This window comes from Myiozetetes cayanensis, unplaced genomic scaffold (genome assembly GCF_022539395.1).
Source record: "Myiozetetes cayanensis isolate MyiCay16 unplaced genomic scaffold, myiCay2020 scf55, whole genome shotgun sequence".
Taxonomy (NCBI): domain Eukaryota; kingdom Metazoa; phylum Chordata; class Aves; order Passeriformes; family Tyrannidae; genus Myiozetetes; species Myiozetetes cayanensis.
Genome location: NW_026087798.1, coordinates 178,296 through 202,160, shown reverse-complemented (window position 1 = coordinate 202,160; position 23,865 = coordinate 178,296). Strand labels below are relative to the sequence as shown.

At 60.5% G+C, this 23,865-nt stretch overlaps 2 protein-coding genes across 4 annotated transcripts; both read right to left on the bottom strand.

The window, feature by feature from the left end:
- Positions 1–362: 362 nt before the first annotated feature.
- Positions 363–1,807, bottom strand: RPS26 (ribosomal protein S26). Its single transcript, XM_050334550.1, has 4 exons — positions 1,666–1,807; positions 1,024–1,201; positions 543–673; positions 363–465 (listed from the first exon to the last, which is right to left on the bottom strand). Exons 1-4 carry the CDS (start codon positions 1,666–1,668, stop codon positions 430–432), a joined length of 348 nt encoding a protein of 115 aa, XP_050190507.1. The 5' UTR covers positions 1,669–1,807; the 3' UTR covers positions 363–429.
- A 584-nt stretch (positions 1,808–2,391) lies between these two features.
- On the bottom strand, positions 2,392–23,637 carry IKZF4 (IKAROS family zinc finger 4). Of its 3 annotated transcripts, XM_050334535.1 has the most exons (9): positions 23,632–23,637; positions 18,542–18,596; positions 15,908–16,039; positions 14,329–14,433; positions 10,311–10,571; positions 9,562–9,729; positions 6,542–6,691; positions 5,454–5,585; positions 2,392–5,170 (listed from the first exon to the last, which is right to left on the bottom strand). In XM_050334535.1, the coding sequence occupies exons 2-9, from the start codon at positions 18,579–18,581 to the stop codon at positions 4,455–4,457; spliced, it is 1,704 nt and encodes a 567-aa protein (XP_050190492.1). In that variant the 5' UTR covers positions 18,582–18,596; positions 23,632–23,637; the 3' UTR covers positions 2,392–4,454. The 3 variants fall into 3 exon arrangements, with proteins under 3 accessions (XP_050190492.1, XP_050190491.1, XP_050190493.1); XM_050334534.1 differs by lacking the exon at positions 23,632–23,637 and having other exon boundaries at positions 18,542–20,669; XM_050334536.1 differs by lacking the exons at positions 18,542–18,596; positions 23,632–23,637 and having other exon boundaries at positions 14,329–14,429; positions 15,908–15,995.
- Between the last annotated feature and the right edge of the window lie 228 nt (positions 23,638–23,865).

Sequence of the window (23,865 nt, the reverse complement as noted above, 5' to 3'; positions counted from 1 at the left end):
CCCCAGGGGGGACACCTCCAGCTGTGCCCCAAACACACCTGGACAACACCAGGGGACAGAGACCCCCTTAAGGGGGGGTCTCCAGGGTGGGCAGCAACACCCCCCCAAAATGGGGTGACCCCAGGGTTCCCCTATGAGAAGGGGGCTGGGAGCCCCTCCGGAAGCCCCCAAGCCCCCTCTCTCCATTCCCCAGACCCCCAAAAAACACAGAGCCAGACTTAGAGCAGCTCCCACCTCCCCACAGGGGGTTAGCCCAGGGTCCCCCCTAAGAAAGGATGTGGGACCCTCTCAGGAAGGCCCAAACACCCCCCATTCCCCAACCAATTCCCAGAGCCCCCCCCAAAAGCACAGAGTCGGGAGGAGCCGGAGCAGGACCCTTTATTGAGTCTGAGCTTGGGGGTCCCAGGGCCACATCTGGGCAGAGTCTCCTCACATGGGCTTGGGGGGCGGCCGGGGGGCTGCACCCTGTGGAGAGAGATCAGCATTAGTGGCTCTGGGGGGGCACAGGCCCAGGGGCCCCCCCAGGCCCTCCCCATACGTACGGCAGGGCGGAAGCGGGGCGGGGGCGTGCGGTCCTTGCGGGCCTCCCGGGAGCGGTTCCGGACCACCTTGCTGTGGATGGCGCAGCTCACGCAGTAGTGCAGCTTCACGTACAGCTTGGGCAGCACGTAGGCTGGGGGGGAGGGTGAGGACCTGAGCCCCCCAGGCCACAGTCCTGAGCCCCCCCCAGGTAGGGTGTGCAGAGGAAGCAGGGTGGGCTGGTTTTGGGGTGATGGAGCGGGGGGTGGGCTGGTTTTGGGGTGATGGAGATGGGGGTGGGCTGGTTTTGGGGTGATGGAGCTGGGGGTGGGCTGGTTTTGGGGTGATGGAGCGGGGGGTGGGCTGTTTTTGGGGTGACAGCCCTGCCCTAGGCAGGGTGTGCTCAGGTAGAGAGGGCAGGGGGACCAAGATGAGCTGGTTTTGGGGTGGCAGAGGCAGCAGGGTGGGCTGGTTTTAGGAGGGGCAGGGCCCCCCCCAACTCACAGTCGAACACACTGGCCTCCGAGATGTCCCTGACGGCTGCAGCCTCCACGATGTTCCTGATGACGAACTTCTTGATGGCCTTGTCCTTGGGGACGCAGCGGGCGCAGTTGGTGCAGCGGATGGGCTGCACGTGCCCACGGCCCTTCTTCGCCCGCCCGTTGTTCCTCCTCTTCTTCGTCTGCCCGAGCGAAGAGCTGAGGGTGAGCCCCGGGACTGCCCCGAGCCCACCCCAGCCCCCACACCCTATAATAACCCTTATCATTCTCTGTAAGCCCCCACAGCCCCCCCAAGCCCTCCCCTACCACTCCCTGAGCCCCAACACTCCCTACGCCCCCCCATAAATCCCTTCAACCTCCCGGCCCTTAAGGTCCCCATCCACCCCAACAGCTCCCTGATGTCCCCTCATCCCCTTAGAGGGCCTGGGGTTTCCTTCCGCCCCCACCATCCCCTTCCCCATCCAACCGCCCCAGCACCCCTGCTCCAATATGGGCCGCCCTGCGCCCCTCTGCCTCCCACGCTCCCCCCGCGCTCACGAAACCTCCGCAAAGACCTCTCTCAGTCCCTCCTGCCCCAAAAGTGCCCCGCGCCGCCCCCCGAGCCCCCCAAAGCCCCCCGAGACGCCCCCGGCCACGCCGCGCTCACCATGGCGGCTCTGAGGGGTGCCGGAAGAGGCGCGGCCGCAGAACCACCGCCCTTATATGCGCTCCCTCCGCCCGGAAGAGCCTCCGCCACCGCCCCGACCCGTCGTGGCTCCCCCGGCCGCCTCTCAGGAGCTACGCCCGAGGCACCGGAGCGGGCAGAGGCGGCCCCGAGCGGCGGCGGGACGGGGAAGGGCGGTGGAGATGAGGGGGAAAAGGGGGACGGGAACTATTTCTCCTCGCTCGGAGCGGCGGAGGCATCCGCGGCACGCGAGGTGTGCGGCGATTCGCGCGCTGTGTGACGTCACCGGCCGCGGGGGCCGCCGGGAAATGGAGTCCGGGGGGCCGGGGTCCCCCCCCCACCCCCGGGGGGACTCTCGGGGGGGGGGACCCTCCTGCCCCACCCCTGTGGTGGGACCCCCGGTGTCCTCATCCCCAGTATCCCCTGTGGGACATCCCCCCGGGGTCCCCACTGTTCTGTCACCATCGCAAGCCCCCAGAGGAGACCCCCAGTGTCCTCCCCCCATCTCTGGGGGTCCTCACTGTCCTGTCACCACCCCAAACTCCCCCCGCATCCCTGGGGGGTCCTCAGTGATGTCACCCCCCCCTGCATCCCTGGGGGGTCCTCAGTGATGCCCCCCCCCCCCATCCCTGGGGGTCCCCAGTGTCCTTTGAGCACCCAAACCCCTGTGGGGTCCCCCCTGAGCCCCCCACATCAGGGAACCAGGGGGGGCATTAAATTACTCCGGTTTATTTATAACAGACCCTCAGCCAGTACAGTACAAAACTTACAGTAGATCTCGTTACACAAATCATTAATTACAATATTTTACAGATACAAAAGCTCCTGGGGGCGGGGAGATGGGGGAGAGGGGACAGAGGGTGTCCAAAAGCGAGTCAAAACCTCACAAAAAAGGGCAAAGCAAAGACAACAGCGAATCCATTAACGAGAGACAACCAAAAAACTCCGGGGAGGGGCGGGGTATTGCACATCCTCGTTTGTTCTTCATCCATCGGATTAAAAAATAGATATTTACAGGGATAAAGCGACCTGGAGGTTTTACAAAATTCCTACAGTTTTGTTTCAGACTCCGACAGGGAAAAAAAAGAAAACGGAAAGAGGGGGAAAAAAAAACAACCAACCAACCCAAGAGGGGTTGGAAACGGCAGAGCTTCGATTTGGATTAAAAAACCCCTTTTTTGGGTTGGTTTGGGCGCTGGGGGGGAGAGAGGTGCCGTGGGCACCCCGTTATGGGCGGCTGGGAATGGGGTGACCCCCCCTCCTTCAGCCGTCCCCCACCTCCACTCGCCACCAGAGGCCGTCACGGAGAGCAAAAAGGAGGGGGAAAACAAGGGATAAAATCCCCAAAAATGGGATAATCTCCCAAAGAGAGGCGGGAGGGGCAGCGGGCGCGGCCGCCCTGAGGTGTGTGTGTGTCCGTACAAAGGAACAGCTTTGGTTTCGCCCTCGGGGGCGCCACGAGGGGCCTTTTATGCATCCTGGGCCGGGGGGGACGGGCTGGGGGGCTCTCAGCACCAAGGGGAGGGGGGGCTGCAGCCAGGGGTCCCCATGGGCAGGGGGGCTGCGGTTGGGGGTCCCCCAGCTCCGAGGGGCGGGGGCTGAGCCCGGGATTTTTGGTTCTCGCTGCTGAATCCCTTCTCCCATCCCAGAGGGGCCCCTTCTCCCACCCAGACCCCCCAGCCGTGGGACTGGGAACCCCTAACCGGGAATGGAATTCACCCCTGGAATCCGCCTGGATCCCGGCAATTCCCCCAGGATCATCCCAGGGGGAAGAGGGGCGTGCTGGGGGCATCGGTCCCAAACGTGGGGGTCCTGGGAGGCTCCAGCTTCCGGCTGCTCCAAGCAGGAACTGGAGCACCAGGAGAGCACGGAGACCCCGCTGACCCCTGGGAGTGCTGGGGGGAGCAAGGGGGGGCCGGACCTGGGGTCCCCCGGGGGGGTCCCGCCGGATCTGGGGTCCCCCGGGGGGGTCCTGCCCTGCAGCAGATTCCGGCCTGTGCCGAGGAAGAGGAGAAGGAGGAGATCCCAGGAACAGGATGGATCTGCCCCCGGACGCTCATCCTTCATTTTTTGGGAGGACATGGACCCCCATTGCCCCCACGTGGGGTCAGGGGGCTCTGAACTCCACGAGAGGGGAGCTGGGAAGGTGCCTGGGAGTCCCCACATCCCACTCCGGGGGTTTCCCAGACAAAGCTCGGGATGCAGTGGCTCCTGCCGGGCTGGGAAGGGTCAGGCTGGGGACTGGGGGGGTCCCGGGGGGGTTTAGCACCTAATTTGAGGTTCAGTTTGCCCGGGAATGGGGACGGGCAATGCCGGGCTCGCACCAAGGAATGGGCTCAGAGAGGAGCCGATGGGGCAGGACAGGCGGGAACAGTCTCAAAAGTTCAAGTGAGACTTTCTTTGGGTAAAAGACCCGACAGAGTTATAAAAAGGGAAACTCAAAAGCTTAATAAATAACGGAGAGAGGTTTGGGAGGTGGGGGGAAAGCACAAAAAAGTCCATTAATATTCAATATTTAAATAACTCCGTTTATAAAAAGGCAGATTAAGGGCTCCCCCTCGGCGGGGCCGGTTGGTTTGTGGTTTGTTTTTTTTTTTTTTTTAATTATTGAAAAAAATTTTTTTTTAAATACTTTTTGTAGCCAAAGTCAGTGCAAAGGAGTATAAAAGAAAAACCAACAGTTCCATGCCCTAGGGATGGAGGGGCTGCGCTAGAGACAGGGGGGAGAACTGAGGAGGGGGGTGGGCTGGGCTGGGGGGCCCGGAGGAGGTTCAGCCGATTTTGTGCTCGCCCCGCACGATGTGGGAGGAGAACTCGTACCGGTCCTGGCTGTGGTAGCCACAGATGTTGCACTCGAAAGGGTCTCTGAAGCCGTGGCAGCCCATGTGGATGGTGAACATGACGTGGTCCAGGAAGAGGATCCGGCAGTGCTCGCACTTGAAGGCCCGGAGCTGCTCTCCGTCCTCGTTGAGCACCCGCAGGGATTCTTTGGCGGAGCTGGGGGTGCACCGGGCGCCCGGGGGTCCCTCCGGCCCCTTGGGCTCCTCTTTGGCATAGGCTGGGCTGTGCCGGCTGCTCCCGGGCGCCAGCTGCGAGCTCCGCTCCTCGTGGATGCTCTCCGTGTCCGTGGAGTCCTGGCAGCCGTTGGAGGGAGACCCGCTGGGCTCCCGGGCCCGGAACACCACTGACACCCCGTCGGGCACCTCCTCGTGGCCCTCGGCCGCCTCCCGGCCCCCTGGCAGCTCCAGCCGTGCCGGCAGCGCCTGGATCTGCGTGTAGACGGAGCTGATGACGGGGGTGACCTCAGAGATGCAGTTTGTGGGGGGCAGGCGGAGCGAGCGCAGGTGCTCCCCCCCCAGCAGGGACAGGGGGCCGCCGTAGGAGGCGTCGAGGGGGTGGTGGGCTGAGACCACCTCCACGTCCTTCTCGAAGCTGGAGTTCACGTCGAAGGGGAGCTCGGAGAGGGCGAAGCGCATCTGCTTCTCCCCTGCGGGAGGAGACCGGCGTCGGAACAGGCGGGGTTGTATTTGGGATACCACCCCCCCCCATATTAGAGTGTTGGAACAGGCAGGTCTGGTGTTGGGATGACCACCCACATCCCCCCATATCCCTTCCCTTCCCAGCACCATGTCCGACACCGACCCCATCCCAGAGCAGAGGCCCCGAGCAGACCCCCCACAGCCCAGGGAGTGGGTCTCAGCTCCCGAGGGGTGCCTGACAGGGCTGGTGTCGGGGGGCTCCCCGTTCCCAGTGGGAGCACGTCCCCTTACCCACGAATTTCTGCGGCGTGGAGCGTTTCCGTTTGGTGAAGCTGTTGGTCAGGCGGTCGATGAAGGTCGGCCGCTCGGCCGAGGGGTGGAGCAGGGAGTCGGGCACGATCTCCAGGTCCCGCATCTCCTCAGCTGGGGAGAGAAGGGAGAAGCCCGGATCAGCCGGCGTGGCGGGACGGGACAGGCACGCTGCCACCCAGGCCGGAGACGCCGCGGGCAGCGCTCTGGACACGCCGCTCCTGCCCTCTGCCAGCTGGGACGGACCTACGGACCGGCTGCCGGACCCCGAGCTTACCCCGTCGGTGGTCGGTCGCAGGGGAGCGCCGGCAGCCGGTCCGCATCCCTCCTCCGTCCAGCCGGGCCCGCTCCTGCCACTTTGGGAAGAGGAGCTGCTTCAACGGATCGAAGTGCCCTCGAGTTCTCCTGCCGGTTCTTGGCCCCGGCGAGACAGACCCCGCGCTCTGCGGGCGAGGGCAGCTCCCACATCCCCGGGGAACCTGGCCCTGAGCACTGGGAACCTCCCTGTGAGCTCCAGTGGCTCCATGTCCGACTCCAGGAGGGTGAGGAGCCAGGAGGGCCCCATTTCTGGCTCTTTGCCAGGGAATTCTGCCCGCCTGCAACTCCCGAGGAGCTCCCAAGCCACACGTGCCTGCTGGGACTCTGCCCGCAGGGGTAAATCCCAGCTCATGGCACCACAGCTTAGGGAGAACACTCCTGGTAGCTCTTGCACTGGAAAGAGGGGTTGGGGAGTGTTTGGGTTCAGGGCTTTGGGATCCAGAGGAAGCCGGGGAGAGCCTGGGAGGTCACACTGCACTGGCAGGTTCGTGGCATCACCCAGCGCAGGCTCATCGCACCTTCCGCCCCAATCTGGGGCATGGAGCCCACTGGGGGCACTGCTCCCCCCCCCAGCACCCCCTTTCCTTGGGAAAGACCTCCCCAAAACTCAACCCCGTCCCCAAAACTCAACCGCACCAGCTGGGGGCTGGGAAGTGACCCCACGCTCCCATTCCCCACCCTGCTGAGAGACCCCTCACGGCCTCCCCCAATCCAGGGGGGCGTTGGGGCTCCGGGACCCCCCTGGCACTGACCTTGCTGGCCAGGCAGCGCCTGTGGCTCGGGATTGAGGCTCTGGAGGTAACTGTGGCAGCGCTCCTTGTGCTCCTCCAACGTGCTCTGCTGTTTGTAGCTCCGGCCGCAGTAGTTGCACTTGTAGGGTTTGCCGACGGTGGGGGAGGAGACTGGAAGAGGAAAAGAAGAGCCCGGATGTGAGCACGGGGATGGTGCCCTCGCTGGAGGGACCTGGGAGGGGCTGGATGCGACTCACGGTGGGGAGAAAACCAGCAGGAATCGGGTCAGACGGCAGAAAAGCAACGGGAATTGCTGAATGGGGGAGAAAAACGGGGGGAGCTGGTCAAGGCGGGGGGAAGAGCCGTGGGAATCGACTGACAGGGGAGAAAAATGGCAAAAATCGATCAGTGGGGGAGAAAACTGGCAGGGATTGGTCAGTGGGGGAGAAAAGCAGCAAGAGTCGGTCAGTGAGGGAGAAAAGCAGCAGGAGCCGGTCAAGGGGGAGAAAATTGGCAGGAATTGGTCAGTGGGGGGGAAAAAGCATCAGAAATTGGGCAGTGGGGGAGAAAAAGAACAGGAATTGATCAGTGGGGGAGAAAAGGAACTGGTCAACAGGGAGCAACCCAGCAAGGCAGAGACCCTCACTCCCAGAGCCATCAGTCCCATGGGATGTCACCTCCCCAAAAAAGCTGGACACCCCAGGGCAGAGCACAGAGCTCGGGGAGGGAGGGATGTGCTGCTCCTGTCAGATCTACAGGCTGTTTGGGGGTTGTTTTTGGCAGCTTGTGGTTTAACCTTTAAAGGGATTTTTTAAAGCCACGTGCTGGGGCTGTTGGTGAATCCGCACTCACCCTCCAACACCTGGATCCGTGTGGAAAGTGGGATCAGCACCTCCCCAGGAGCCAGATCCTGTCCCAAACCCCCACACTGGGCAGGGGGACCCCAATGGCCACACACTGCCCTGGCCTGGGGGATCTGGGAGTCCAGGAGCAGCCCTGGATTTCCCCGCCGGAGCTCCGGCTTGGAAATCAATCCAGAGGAGCCGATGACAAGTGCAAATCCCGCCCTGGGCACCAGCATTGTCTCAGGCAGCTGAACACGGGTTTCCTCCATCCCAAGGGGGGCAAGGAGGGCCCCGGCCTCCGAGCATCAGCACAAAAATGTGCCCCAGGAGCCGATTCCTCAAAGCCAGCAATTCGGATGCGAGCGACTCGACTCCAACTTCCATTATTCTCATTAATCCCTATCACTCGAGGAGCTTTTAAAGTTTAAACATTCCCTCAAATTGCTCAGATTTGTTACTCCAAAACAACTGTGCTTCCCCAAGCTCCCCTGATGGGATTGGGGTTGGTTTTCCACACCAGAGGACTCCCCATGGATACCCCAGAGGCATTTCCTAGGGATAATAAAAGAGCGTGGAGCAGCAGGACAAGGGGGGAATGGCTTCCCACTGACAGAGGGCAGGGGTAGGTGGGATGTAGGGAAGAAATTCTTCCCTGTGGGGGTGGTAGGCACTGGAATGGATTTCCATGACAAACAGGATCGTCAGGATCCCACCCCCAGGGCGCAGGGCAACAGCAGGACATGGAGGACTCTGGGATGAGGCCATCAGCCCATCTGTCACCCAAAGCTATCAAGATGCTTCCCGTGGGTCTGTTTAGGATCCCTGAGGTTCTTCACCCAAAAAGTTCTTCCCAGAGCCCAGAGCTGACCCTAAGCCTCAGAATCTGGGCCCCAGCAGAATTGTCTTGTGGCCCTGCACAGGCAGACAGCCCCAGGCTGGTCTGTTCAGGGGACGGGACGGGAGGAGGGCGGGGGTCTCGGGGGAGTGCCAGCTCCCTGCGCAGCCCCGGCTGGGGGCTGCAGCCTCTGATCTATTTCGGGGCATCGCAGCCTGTTTGATCTGGATGTTAATCCCTCACTTTTTTGGGCAGCACATCCTTGCAGATGAAAGGCGGGTGTCCCTCGTGGGGACGCAGGGAACGCTCAGGCCTGTGGGTGAGGAGGGAGAACCAAACCCCCTCCGCTTCTACCCGCCAGGGCAGCGCCTCTGAAATCCACAGCAAATCAAGGATTTTCTTAGTAATTAGCTCCCATAAAGCCTAATTTTTGTTTGATATGATGTGAGGGTTTGTCCCATTTCCGTGTCTCCTGACTGAAGGACTCCAAAGGACCAAAAGAAGCAGCTTTGTTCCTCGGCAGCGGGAACACCCAGGGATGAACTATCATGGATGGAGCGGGTCTGGGGGCTCCTGATGCCAACAGGTTCTTCAGGGAAAGGTTCCTTCCTCCGAGGAAGCCCCTGACACTCATTTCCACGCAGTCTCTAAAGATCCTGGAGCTGCAGGTGTCCGAACACCTGAGAGCGCTGTAAGGCCCCAGTGGTGCCCAAATCCAGGGAAAATGGTGCCAGATGGGGGCCTGGCATCCTGCCCTCCCCTCCATGGCCCCACCAGCTCTTACATCATGGAAATGGAGGTGGAAACCACAGCTCAAATGTCATCTTTAAAAAGGACAATGTCAAAACATGACACGAATCAACCCCCTGGTGCTGGTTTCCACCACACCCACGGGTGGGACCTGTCTTAACTCAGTAAAATAATTTAAACATTTATCAGCTGGAAGAAACTGGACCAGCCCTGTGGGCACCTCTCTGGTCAGCAAGTCCCTGACTCTGACACATCCTCTGCCTTCAGCTCCGCACTGGTCCGAGAGAGAGCGACTTTGTTTGGGAGCTCAGGGCTGATGACTGTGAACCTTCCAGGGAAGGTTCAGATTGGACATCAAGAGGAATTTCTCCATGGAAGGGGCCGTCCAGGGAGGTGGTGGGGTTCCCATCCCCAGAGGTGCCCAAGGAAGGCACTCAGTGCTCAGGGCTGGAGGACAAGGTGGGCATCGGGCACAGGGTGGACTCGACGGTCTCAGAGGTCCTTTCCAACCTCAATGATTCTCCAGCCCAAATCCCTGGGTTTGCACCATCCTCCCGTGTTCCCTCCCTGGCTCCCACCCCCAGCCCACCCCCCTGGCCCTGGGGACCCACCGGAATGCGTGCGGAGGTGGCCGGTGAGCGCGTCCCGCCGGCGACAGGCGTAGTTGCAGAAGGGACATTTGAAGGGCTTCTCGCCCGAGTGCAGCTTGATGTGGCGCAGGAGGTTTCCCTTCTGGGTGAAGGAGGCTCCACACTGGTTGCAGTGGAAGGGCCTTTCTCCTGGAAAACCGGAGCAGCGGGTGAAACTCCTGCTCAGAGCCAACAGCCCTGCAGAGCGGGAGCTTCCCCAGGTGTCCACGCGTTGGAAAGCCCTGGGTCAGCCACCAGAGTGATCCAGATGTGGCCCCAACCCAGGGAGGGACGGATCTGCTGCTGGAGTGGGGACAGGGACGAGGAAAGACCAGCCACAGGCACTTTCCTGCACTTTCCCTCACCTGCACCTTCTGGCCACCACTCCCAGGGAAAGACAGTAGGGTTAGGTGGGGTATCGGGAAGAAATTCCTCCCTGTGAGGGTGGTGAGGCACTGGAATGGATTTCCCAGAGGATGCCCCATCCCTGGAAGTGTCCAAGGCCAGGTTGGACGGGGCTTGCAGCAACCTGGTTTAGTAGAAGGTGTCCCGTGGCAGAGGGTGGAATGAGACTATCTATCTTTAAGGTCCATCCCAACTCAAATCCTCATGGGATTCCCCAATTCAATCTGTGGGGTCAGCACCTGGACCTGCCAGCCCTCTCCCACGGCATCTGTGGCCACCAGCCCACCCCCCCAGGCCACTGGAGCCCCCCCCGCCCCAAACCTCACCGGTGTGGCTGCGCTTGTGCACCATGAGCACGTTGGGGCCGATGCAAACCATGCCGCAGATGTCGCACTTCAGCTTCCCGTTGGGAAGGCGGATTCCCCCGGGAGAGTGCGGCTCCGGGCCCGCCCCGTCGCAGTAGCCCAGGGGCTCCGAGAGCGAGTCCTCCACGATGACGCTGTCCTCCTTCTCCAGCATCCGCTCGTCCTGCGACAGCAGCCGGCTGGACTCCTCATCGCTGTACATCTCCACCTTGATGGAGTTGGCTGCGGGGAGGGAGAGGGGACGGCACGGGTCAGGGCAGGAAAAACTCCCAGAAGAATTCCCAGAGTTCAGGTGGGAATTACTCCTGAAAGAAACACCAACGGGCTCGGTGATTTATTTGTGATCAGTCTGCGTCTCCCCGGGCCCTCGGGAACAGATTCCACAGGGGATCCAAGGTCTGGACACCTGGAGATCTTCACTCCTTGTCCCAAGGGAAAAGACATGTAACTCCCTGGATTCAAGGGCAAGCAAAGACACCAAATCTCAAGTCTTGGAATCCAGAAAGGCTCAAACTCCGCAGCAGAAGGAGCTGAGCATCGAGTTCCTTGGGCAGTGAGGAAACCTGGGCTCACCAGGACAGCCATGGCTTCACTGACAGCTTCCACCTTTGGCATCCAATGTCAGGAAAAAGGAGTGGAGCAGGAGGTGCTGCCTGGGAACACCCAAAACCTGACCCATGGGCACCTTGGCCTCTTGCCTTTCCCTCATCCCATGAAGAGAACGGGGCCACACATGGAGGGACAGACATGGACAACCCCTGGAAAGACATGGAAGGGGATGTGAGTGATGCCAGGGACCAGGGAAAGGTCCCACAGCCGAGGGCTGGTGGCTGCCAGGAGTGCTGGTGTCCTAAATGGGAGCAGGGGCTGGTGGAGCTGTGCTGGATAAGCCCACCCTCCAGACACCGCAGGGGCAGCACGGGGGGTCTCCCCACTGCAGCAGAACCCCTGGATTTCCCTCCCCACCACCACCTTTCCCTCCTCCTGCAGCACCAGGATGGAGGGGATGCACCAGTCCTGACCTACATTCCCGACTGCTCTAATGATCTGAGGAATGCCACAAATCAAACACTCCCGAGCCCACTCCCTCTGCGCTGCCAGGGAGCTGGGATGGGAAGGACAGGGAGAAACTCTCCCTCTCCTCCTTCCCAGTGAACTCGTCCACCCTGATCCCACACACTTCCTCCCTCAGCCAGGTATCCAAATGGTTGTCCCACCTCTCCATGCAGCTGCACCCCCTGCCTGAGGGAGAACCGCTGAGACACCCTCGGGAAAAGACACCAGGCTGGAGATCCGGGCTCAAAATGATCAGATTGGGAAGTTTCCTCCCGTTTTAAGCCAACACCAGCAGCTGGGAGCAAGAGGGAATTCCCTGGGAGGCTCCTCAGCTGATGGCATCTGCGACCTGCTCCTGTGGCGCTGGTCCTGGCAGGCTGGAGGAGGAGGATGATGGAGCAAAGTGGAATCCAGGTCACCCACAAGCACTGAGCCCAAGGCTCCAGCTAAATATTTCCAGAATTCCTCTAAGGATCAGATTCTTATTTCTTCCTTCTAAAGCAGGAGGCTCTTCCCAGTCCCTTGAGAGGGGAACCGCAGGGCTGGAGGGACAGAGCGTTGCCTGCTCAAGGAGAGGGGGCTTCCTGGAGGGCAGGAGCTGGCGGAGTCCGAGCTGCCTCGTGGAGAATGGAGAGACAGAGCACAACCACAGAATTCCCAGTGGTTCCCAAATCTGGAGCTGATGTGTCCCCTGGAGGGGTCCAGCTCTTTGTGAGAGTGTGGATTCTCACCCACAGCCCAGGGACACCCCGGGACCGTCTGAGGGGACTCAAGAAAACCTCGGGAACATCCTGGGGCTCCTTTAAAAGCTGGGGCGGGTCTGGATAAACTCTGGCATCAGCTGGGGCGGGGAAGACCCTTCCCTGGGTCGCTTACCAGGCAAGGCGGGCGCGCAAACGCCGGAGAGCGGAGACGGTGCGGCAGGATGGTCCCGGTGCCGTGGGACCCCCGAGGAGCCAGGCCAGCCCCCCACCCTCGGCACTCGGGCTCTTCCCCGGAGCCAGGTACAGCCCTGCAAGTGGGGATTACCGAGGAGCAGCAGCATGGAAGTGATTCATCCGAGACTGCCTGAGGTTTATTGCTGGGTGAAGAGCCCAGGAATTCTGGCTCTGGCTCCTTCCCTCCCTGGATCCTCACGGCACAGACAATGCTGCTTCCCCGGGGGGCTCCGGGCAACGCGTCCCCCGGTCCTGGCACCCCCAGGCACTTCCAGGCCACGTGCTGAGCCCCTGGATGGGAGGAGGCTGGGAGGAGGCTGTGGCTGGAGCATTCCCGGGGGGGAACAGGACTTCATCCGGTGCCACCACGCTCCCCTGGGAGCACCAGGAGCCGCCTCCGTGCGCAAACACGGAGTGAAAAGCTCCTCGCTCCGCGCCGGAGCTGCTGGGACGAGTTGATGTTTGTGGTTGGGTTTTGTTGGGTTTTTTTCTCTCCTCTCCCATTCCCCCGGGGACTAATTTTTTCCTGGGCATAGAAGAGAGGCCAAGTATTGTTCTGTAATTCTCCTTTCAGATCCGACGTGGGGTCCGGGAGAAGTCTCTGCCGGCAGAACAGGTTATATAATATTCCTGCTCCTCTGGGCACGGCGCTCGCCGGATGAACCAGCTGTGAAGTCAAGTCAGATCAGAGGCAATGCCATCACCCGTGTCCTGCTGTTAAAGGGGAAGGGATCGGGATTTTCCACGTGTTCAATATTCCTCTGGCTTCCCAGCGAGCAAAAAGGCCGCGCTACCCCTTGGAACACCAAGATCTCATCTCTGCAAGGAGCTTCCACATGCTTCAGAGCACAAGTGCAAGATAAATAACGAGTAATATGGTAACAGAGCTATTTCCAAGCATTGTCCTCCCGAACTTGTGGTGTTGGGGTTTATTTTATCCCAGCTCAGGAAAAACAACCATCAAATGCCACGACCTCACCGGATAAGTGACGGGGAGTTCCTCTGCCAGGGAAAAGTGATGTGCAGTGACAGCTGGGAGTGGGAGAGAGGAAAGATCAGAGCTGGGCCAGGTGTTTCGGGGCTGGCTGGGTTCATCCAGAGCTGGAGCAACTGTTGGATTGCGAATATCGGGAGCGCAAGGCAGAGGAAGCAGTGGGAGTGTGCGGGATGGAGCCACAGCTCAGAGAGGGGACCTGCCTGAGGGGGGGCTCCTACACAGAACTCAAACAGCAGTTTTGTTCATTTTTACTGAAAAGCAGAGAATTCCAGGGTGGGTAGGGAAGGAGATGGAGAATTTCATTCCCCACATTAATTCCATTTCTGGATCCCTGTCGGGTCACCAGCTCGGCTCATGGCACTTGGACAGGGACACAACAGCCCATCCGGGAGCTGGTTTCAGCAGCCCGTGGCATTCCCGGTGTATCCAAAGGATCCCAGGGCCTCTCTGAATCCACGGCAGTGACACAAATAACTTCCCAACAGCCTCATTCCCACTGAGGCCAAGTTCTGCTCTGTGAGTTGCTCCGACCCGCCCCGGCTCCCACACAAGAGGAAGCTCCTCGTTTCCCACACTGCCATCCCGATGGATATAAAATACAACTCATTCCAAAGAAACCCACAGCTCCACAGCCCCTCAGAGCCGATCCCTGACAGTATGGAACACACTTCTTGTGCAGATGGAATTCAGGACCACAAGGAAAGACTCTGAATCCTCCACCCCCGGCTGAGGTTTTTCCACCCCTCAACATTGGTTTTTCCACAAAAAAAAAAACCCAGCTCAGCAGCAGCCAGTTCCTGGGATCAGTGCCCGGGATCTGAGACTGGGATCAGGGACCAGGCAGCTGCTCCACGCGGAGCCCAAAGCCGGGTTTATCCCCTCTGCTTGGAAAACAAAGAGTCAGACTCGGAGCGAAATCTGTCACAGCGGGAAGTCGAAATTCCTGGCAGAGCGCAGGGACTGGGAACAGCCGGGTCAGGATACTCACCGCTGAGGGAGCGGCTCGGGGAGGAGTGCTGGCTGTTGGGGGTGCTCACCGCGGGGCCCACGATCGCCGAGGTGAATTCCTTCTCCAGCGAGGAATCCCCACTGCCTTTGGGAGGAGGGAAACATGAGTGAGCAGTGGCCGGTGGGAATCCCCCCGCTGAGCCCCCTGCCCGGCCCCTCGGCTTTGGGAAGGGGCTGGAGGGCAGGAATTTACTCCCATGGTATTAGGCTGGGTGCATTTCGGATTCCAGCCCTCCAGCTGGGAGCTTCCCAAACCCCGCATCCCGGAGCCGACGGCAGAGCCAAGGCGTCCATCCGAGGGGGACCAGACCACCCCCCGCCCAAGCACCAACCCCCAGGACCTGTCCCTTCACCAGGCACTGGGATCCCCCTCCACGACAATTCCCGAGCAGACACTCACATCCCTGGGAAGCCGATCCCTCCCCACTTGGACACGGGCCCTTCCCCGCTCACACCAGCACATGAATTCCCTGACACAGCTGTCCATGGATCCCCTCGCTCCTTCCCCTTCGGGGGCTACCAAGTGTCTGTTCCGGCAATCCCAGCAATCCCTGGAGCCCCCCCGGCCGCCCTGGAGCCGGGCGATGCTGCGGGAACGGCAGTTTCATGATGGAAAGTGCAGCAGCTCCCTGAGCACAGCTGGGAATGTTATTTCTAAACACTGGCAGCTGGAAAACTCTCCTCTCCGTGTTCCCCGAGCCCGGCTTGTCCCATTGTCTGGTGACTGTTGGGAGGCTGAGCTCATCGGCCTCGCTGAGCATGGGAATCGCTCATGGGAAGTGTCCCTGGAGAGCCTGGGACACCCAGCAGCGGCCTCAGCTCCTGGAGGCGGGATTTAAAGGTTCCTTCCCTCCTGGGATGGCAGTGGGAGAGACTTGGAGCACCCTTCCCTCTCCCCTCCCCATGCTCCTGAGAGGCTGGAGAGCTGCTGCCAGTGACTCTGAGCCTGAGGATGATGATGCCCAGAGGGAATGAGTCCCTGCATTCCAGCACCTCTAAATCCCTTCCTGGAGCCAATGAGTCCCTGCATTCCAGCACCCCTAAATCCCTTCCTGGAGCTGCTCAGGATCTCTGGCTACTCTGGAGACACATCCTGAGCCCAAATCCCTCTGTGTGGGGGTGAGACCAACCCTCTCGTAGGGTCTCGGTGCTGTGTCATGAGCCCACCTCGCTCCAATCCGCGCTCGGGGGGGTCAGGCCTTTTCCCCCATCTCCTCCCTGCTGGCACAGGGAATTCCAGACACCCTTAAATCCCTCTCCAGAGTCAGTTCAGGGCACATCCCGGTGCCAAACCCACTCTGAGTGGGGCAGGACGGACCCTCTTGCAGGGTCTCAGAGTTGCGTCCTGAGCCCACCTCGTTCCAACCTGCACTCAGGAGGGCCAGGTCCTTCCCCCCCCTCCTCCTGCTGGCACAGGGAATCCCAGCACCCCAGAGCCCCCCGGAGCCCAGCACAGCCCCTGCATCCCTTCTCCACACACACAGAGCGAGCGGAGCCGTGCCCGAGTTATTTCCGGATCCTCCCGCCCCTCGCTCCCGTTTGAGGCGCATTTATTGTACCTTGCTGGAGATACCCTGGAGTGTTATCACATCCAACTCCTTGGAAACAGCGCTGGATTCCGGGCTGCGTGTGCATGTCTGCGTCGCTGGCAGGGCGCACGCAGCCACTCACCTTCCAGGAAGAGCAGATTCCTGGAAGCGAGGGAAACGTCCGTCATTTTACAGTCAGGAGGCACCGGGCGAGCGGGAACCGGGGCTGTGGAGGGCACGGGGAAGGAGGCAGAGCGGGGGACGGGGAGGTGGGCACGGGACGCGGGAGGGGACTCAGCCACCAGGCACAGGATCCCCAATAGCGGAATGAGCAGAGGGAGAAGTGTTTCCCCCTCCCAGCTCAGCCACAGCCAGGGATGGGCTCCGACCCTCCGGCATTGCTGCTCGATCCGCAGCTCCGGGGAAGGAGCCACAGGGGCTGGTGTGGACCCAGAGCTCAAAAAGTGTCCCTTCGCTCCTTCCCCACACACACCTTGAACAGCTTCGTGCTGGAGCCGCGAGGAATTTTTGAGGAGCTTTCTGTGGCATGCACTGCCCACCCCACAAACAAAGCCCCTCCCGGCCCCGGGTTTATCCCTGAGGAGGAGATTTGGGCTGCTGGCAAAGCATCCAGGGGATGCTGAGAGCAGGAAGGACCTCCTGTGCCTTTCTCCCTGATCCCAGCGACTGCCGGGCTCTGGAGAAAGGTTAAAGCCTCCAGATTCCAATGGAATTAAACATTAAGGAGTTAAAAAAGGAAATTTCTCCTCAGTCCCCGCAAGCACAAAGGCAAGACCCGGCGTAGGCTCCGAGCTCAGCTCCTCTGCCAGCCAGCTTCATCCTCTGGATCCCTGAGGATCCTGCTGATCCCAAAGGATCCCCAGGCTCCTCCTGACTGGAAACATCACTGAGCTGATCCTTGGTGCCCAGCCCGCCCCAAAATCGGGATCAGGCCAGGGCGGAGCTTCCTGAGGCGGGATCACTGTCAGGGACCCCTGCCAGGAGCCCCCTCTGGAAAATCACACACACACAGGGACAGGATTTTTCCCTTTGTGCAGCAGTGGGTCTGGCACCAGGACCCCCGGGGATGGCTCAGAGCCCTGGGAACACGGGTAGGCTGCACTCCCACCCCTGGGAGCAGGGGCTGCAACCCCACCCCTGGGAGCAGCCAGCGCCTCGTTCCCATGGTCCCTCAGCAATTTCCCTCTCGGAAAACTGCTCAGATTTGGGATTTCAGGAAATTTTGGGGTCACGTTTCAGCAGTTCTAAAAAAAGAAAAATGGAAACCTGAATGTCAGGAAAGAGACGGCTCTGGAGCCTGGAGCCCAGTTACCCTGGTTATCCACGGAGCTGGGACAGGCTCTCCTGCTCTCAGGTGACAGCACCCGAAAAAAGGGGGGAAGATGGAGGGCATCTGGGCTCTTCTGGGGAGTGGAGCTGGGAGGGGTGCCCTGGAAACATCCCTCACCTTCCAACAGCCTCTGATGGGAGAGCACAGAGCAAGGGAGGGCAAAATTCCTCAGGAAATTGTGGTAGGACAGGGATCTGATCCCCTCCTGCCTGCCTGGGGGTCCTCAGCTCGGGACAGGGACCTGAGCCCTGGAGCAGGATGGAGCCGGGACGGGCCAAAGGGCTCAGCTCCCATAGCGGGGAATCACACAAAGCACAGCAAAGCCATTTTTTTGGGATGAGCATCCACAGCATTCAGAGCCTGAGGAGCATGGAGAGGCCCCTTCCCCACCTCCCCCGAGCTCCCACCGCCCCTGTGATAACTGCATCTCTGCCAGAGCTGGTTCAGAACTGTCTTGTTGCCCTGTGAAGGATACAAGGAGATGGAATATTTCTCACTCACGGAGTTCCCAGATTTTCGGTCCTTCACTCTTGACAAACAGGAGCTTGAACTGCTCCCCTTCCCTCTCAGCTCCAGAAGCTGCTCAAACCTAGGCCCCAAAAGCTGGAATCCAGGAAGGATTCAGACTGTGCTGAGGGAGAAAAGGTCTCCATCCTCCTCCCAACACCTCCAGCTCCTGACCTCCATCCCCTCCGTGCCGTTCACCCTGGCACATCCCAGCTCCCACACAGATTCCTGCCTCTCCAGGGCCGGAAGCAGTCACTGTGAAAGTTTCCTCTGGCTGTGCCACCTGTAAATCTCCACCAGCTCTCACTCTAATCCTGAGCAAAGATCGACAAGCTGAGGAGTTCTCACTCTGCAAACACCACTTTCCTGGAGATAAGGACAAATCCCACCCAACCAGTTTTCACCCACTGCCCATCCCAGGTTTCTGCAGGACTATCTAAATCCCCTGGATCCTCTGGGATCCCCTCTGGAGCTGGGCTGTGACCCCCAGCACAGAGTCCTCGTTTTCCTTTCAGTTTAACACAAAGCCTGGCAATGTCCCCTACCAGCACGCACCAGGTGAAGGCACAAGGACACAAACTCCAAGGAGAACTTCCCAGGCTCCACCTCAGAGCTGGGAATCTTATTACCCTGTGGGAATTAACCCTTCTCGGACGAAACGGGTGTTCCCAACAATGTTCCCAGAGCTGCTCCTCAGTGTGTGATGGAACAGCCTGGGGCAAAGCCACGGAGCACAGGGCAGGAGGAGGGTGCTGAGCATCTAAACCCAACCCTAACCAGCCAGGCAAAATCAAGCTTGGACCTACCAGGTATGTAGGCTCGCCCGTTACAGTCTTCTATATCCATCTTTGAGGGCTCTGGCTGGAAGAGAAAGCAGAGCCCAGTCAGGATCAGCCTCTGGAAGCTGCTGAGGTGTCTCCCTTTCATTTTATCCACAAAAAGAATCAAGATTTTGGGCAAGGAGAGAACACCAACACCCCGTGTGCGGCCTCACGAGGGCCAACCCTGAAATCCAAGGAAAATCGGCCATGTCCTGTGTTTCCTGGCACCCCACAGAGATACCCAAGGTTTCAGATGCTCAAATGGCTTTTATTTATCGATTCCCAGCTGTTAAAACCCCAAATGAGCCCAGTTTTGGAGACAGGAGCTGTGCTGTGTGCAGTTGCTCTAATTGGCTGTTGGCTGGGTCAGGAACGGAGCATTTGCTGTGGAGAACAATTAAACCAGGGACAATTTGGGAGATTAATTGTCTCCTTGATAAGGAAAGCTGAGCTGCAGCAGCCCCATCAGGGGGTCCCTCCATCCCACAGAGCTTCCTGAGCCAACACAAATCGGTCGTTCCCTTCCGAACCCAAAATTTTAACATTAAAGTGCTCCTGAACGGGCCAAGCCCAAGGAGCCTGGGCTGCACATTGCCAGAGCTGCTGAAGAGGTGCCTCGTGTCCTTGAGTGCCACGGGCACCACGGGAACTCGAGGCAGTTCCAGTCAGGGAGGGATCAGTTAATTAGTTATAGGGGCTGCACAAAATAAGGACAACACGGGCCGGTGTCACAACACTGGCGCTGTTCCCACCCTGGCATCTGTGTCACCGACGTGGAGGGGGCACCCCGGGGCTGAGGACATCCCTGGGGCTGAGGACAATCCCAAGGGCCAGGACAATCCCAGGGCTGAGGGCCATCCCAGGGTCAAGGACATCCCGGGGTCAATCCCAGAGCCGAAGACAATTCCAGGCAGCAAAAACAGAGCCAAGCACTCCGGAATTCCCCTTCCCGCCCCACAGCATCCATTCACTCCACGAGCTGACAACAATTTGGGCTGGAATCTCCCTCCCCAGCGCGGGGTTGTGCAGGAATTGTGGTCTGAAAACGCATCCTGCAGCTTTATTTCCATGGAAGCCGTAATTTGGCTTTTCAGCCGCGCTGGGGGATCCGTGGGCTCGGCACGACGGGAACAGCAGCACCGTAATGAGGAGGGATTTCATTCGGAAAGGCTTTTCCCTCCTGGGCTCCTCAGAAATCCCTGAAAACAGGAATTTCTAATAAAAAAAAAAATAAAGGCCAATTGTCTGAGGTCTGAGGGGTGAGCATGGGAAATGCTGGCACCACTCCCTCCGCTTCCCAGGGAAACCAGGGAACAAGCTGGACCCCAGTCCACGGACAACGAGGAGCGAGAGCCAGGAATTAATTACTGGATGAGTAATTTGAGGGAAATCAATTGGAGGAGCTGGTTCTGTAATTCCTACTCGTGCCACCCCATCAATGCCAATGGGATAATGGGCAGGGAGTGGTGGATTCCTCACTCCTTGTTATTTTAAGAGAACCCAGAAGAAAACATCGGGAGCTCTTATTTCCACAGTTATTTTCCCTGATTTTGGCTGAGCCTGAGGCCTCCCAAGCAGGAACTGGAACTAAAAGTTACAAATTCCCAAAGTTCTCCCCGGCCCTGTAGCAACACCCAGCCCCAGATGGGAAATGGCCCTGCCAGTTGCTTGCTCTCCGAGCCCTTTGGACTGGGACAAGTAGCACGAGAAGCTGTGCGGACGGACAGACGGACAAACACCCGGCACAGCCCCAGGACAACGGGGCCGCTTCCAAGGACACGGCCTGGGCTCGGAGCTCCCCTCCCCAAAGCCCCTGGAGCACCAATCCATCCTCTCCCGGGGGGTCTGACCCGCTCCGGGGACACGCACGGCCCCGTCTCCAAACTTCCCTCCCGGCTGGCAGGCGGGATTGCCCCGGGAATTGGAGGCGGGAGCGCGACACAATTAGAGCAGCGCTCTCCTTCCCACGGAAATCAGGACTTTTCCCCAGGTGGCAACGACTCAAGGAAACAGAAAAGTCCTCCAGAGCAGCCTCATTTCAATCCCCCCACCCCAGCCGTGACCGTCCTAGAACTGGGAAAAGCCTCTTAAATCCATGGATCCCCCACCTGGATCCTCCTTATTGTTCCCACTGTACCCGAAGCGCCATGGAATGACTCTGAACGCTCAGCACGGGGACAATTCCCACCTCCAGGCACCTCCAGACCCCCCAGTCCCACCCCAGCAGGGAATCTGCTGATCTGGGTGGAATCCCAACCCCAGCACCACGGAGGGAACTGCTCAGCTCCCGCCAACTCACACAGAACCGGCCTGGAACAGCAAATCCCCTCGGTCTGAACCGTTCCTCTGCCACAGGGATTCCTTCCCGGAAGGTCCCGGGGCAGGTCGGACCCTCTGGGCCAGGAAGACCCCTTGGGAGCAGTGGAATTCCTCACAGAACACCTCCCAGACACCACCCCAGCGCTGTCAGTGCCGAGGTCTGGCTCCTGTCTCTGTGCTGATCTGCTGCCAGGCAGCTCATCCTGGCTCTGGAAGCACCAGGAAGAGGTTTTTGGGACAAACACCTCCAAGCCCCCTCGGGTAGGAACCAGTAACCACTCGAAATTCCCTGTTTCCCTTCCCAAGCCCTGCTTCCGCTCAGCTGCAGTTTATTTTCCGACGCTGAGGACGTTTTTTCCACCTTTGCTGCTCCAAAACCCCAAAGGTTGTGTCAGTGGAAACGTTCCGGAGCCCACGGAAAGCCCCATCCCACCAGCATTCCCAGAGAAATGCCAAGGAAGCGGCTCTGCCGGAGCAGGGAAGAGCCTTGAAAAGGGAACATAAAGTGCTGGGAGAGGTTCTGTCCATGGTCAAACAGCTCCCATTGTTCCCATACTTTGAGGTATTTTACCAAATAAGAGGGAACAGTGGATACAGGGGGACGGTCCCCTCTGACATTCCCAGGAAAGGTGCCCTGGGGAATTCCGAGGTCGCTGTTTTAGGGATGGGGCAGAGCCCCCCCAGAGCACTCCGGGTCTGTCCCACGGCTCGGCCTCCCCACAGAGCCCTAAACCCCAGGACAGGCCTGACAAGGAATCCCAGAACTATTTCAGCTGGGAAAGATCCCCACGATCCCCCAGTCCAAGCCCAGCCCTCCCTGACCCTGGTTACGGGCTGGGATCCTCTCCCACAAATCCCCCACATTCCCAGGGCCTTTTTCCTGGAACCAGGCAAACAACGGCTGCGAATTCCACCCTTTTTGTGGCTACAGCAGGGAATGAAATTCCAGACAAATCCCAGCCCGGGGGTGGCCACGGGGCCCAGCTGCGGGCGGGGACTCCAGGCCCTGCTTCCCATGGGAGCAGGGATGTTATTTTTCCCTAATACTCCCTGTTTGGAGAAGCTCCTCCCCGCCGGAGCAGCTCTGGCCGGACATCAGCCCTTCCCGGAGAAACCATCCCAAAACGGGGAACAACACGAAATTCCTCCCTTTCGGCACGCTCCCAGCATCCCGCGGCTCCAGGGAAGTTCGGATTCCCAGCCAACCCGGGGGTGTTTTCTCCCCGTGCCTTTGTGTGGGATCCAGCCCCGGGGGCACCACGCAGTAAATCACCCCGGGAGGGCTGGAGAACCATTCCAGGGGAGCCAGGGAGGGGGGAGAAGCTCCAGGACAGACAGACAGGACAGAGCTCCGGCCTCGCTCCCGGCTGCTCCGCCGGGGTTTGAACTGGAGCTGATCCACCGGGAGCCCAGAAATGGGCCCTGCTGGGAGCTCCCTCCTCGCTCCCCTCCAGTCCGTGTGCCCCGGGATAACCCCGCCATTCCCCGGGGATCGCCATTCCCCGGGATCGGGAGCCACTGGTCCCGTCCCCGGGGCTCCCTGGGCTCAGGTTTCCCGCAGTCCTTGGAAGCAAAAGCCCAAGCCAAGGCTCAAAATCCCTTTTCCTGGCTCTGCCGGGACGTGGGTCTGGACCCCCCCACCCCCTCCCAGGATCCAGAGGGTGCCACGGCAAAGAGGTTTTGCCTCGGGAGCTTTCCCAGGAGCTTCCTCTGGGAATTCCCCGGAGCTTTCCCAGGAGCCTCCTCCGGGAATCCCCCCGGAGCTTCGGGCGAGGGTTGGAATGGAATGGACATGGAATACTGTGGGGGTCGGCACAGTGGGAGGGTCCCGACGGGAACAGGGTCGGGATGGGGGGGGGATTATCCCATCTGGAGCCACGTGCTGCCCATCCCGGTGGATTCCGGAGCCTCTCTGGAATCTCCCCTGCCTGGGGGATCAGGAAGGGGGGAAGGGGGTCAAATCCCAGCCTCCCATGCCAGGGACAGGGAGGAGACTCCGGCATTCCCGGGCTGGAATTTCCCCGGGCTGGAGGGGAAAACTTTGCCCGGGAAAAGCAGCCCCGGAGCCCCCCGGGCGGGAGCGTCCAGGGGGGCAACAAAGACTTCCACAAACCTCCAGAGCCTCCTATGAGCCCCCCCCACCCCGGCCAAAATCCCATCTCCCCAAAAATGGGGGCAGAAGGAGGGAGGGAAACGGCGGGGAACGATCCAGGGGACGGAGCAGGAAAAGCCCAGAAATTGCGGTGGGGGCTCCGCTACCCCCGGGGCAGGGCGGGACCCCCCAGGGCACGAGAGGTATTCCCACAAATACCTCTCCATGGATCGCTCCGGGGAGGGGTCCCGGGGGGGTCTCACCCCCACAAATGGGGGTGTTTGAGGGAGGGACAAGCCCCTCAAAACGTGGGGGGCTCAGGGGGGATTTCGGGGCGCAGCCGCCCCCTCGCGGGTGTCACAGCCCCCAAATCCTCCCTGTTCTCCTCTCCCGACCCCTCTTCGGCACAGACCCCGCTCAGCCCCTGACCCCTCCGAACCAGCCCCCCAACAGACCCCTGACACCCCGGGGACACGGACCCCAAAAACAGCCCCTTCCCCCGAAACTCCTGACACTCGCCGGGGGGGGAACACGGACCCCTCCCCAAATCAGCACCCCCCCAGCACAGCCCTGCGGACAGACAGACACCGCGCCCTCGACCCACCCCCAAAGAGCCCCCTGCCCCCAACCCAGCCCCCCGCGCCCAGTCCCGTCCCGTTCTCACCGGCGGGGTGGGGCGGGCTCGGAGGCCCCCCCGGCCCGGCCCTGGGGGGCTCAGGGGGGTCCGGAGCGGCGGCGGCGGCGGCTCCACCTGAGGAGGCCCCGGGCCCCCCCCCGAGCCACTTCCGGCCCCGCCAGCCCGCGCCGCCGAGCGCCGAGCGCATCGAGCGGGCATGCGGGGGGGCAGGCGCGGGGGCTCAGCCGAGCGCCGAGAACATCGATGGGGAAGGCGCGGGGT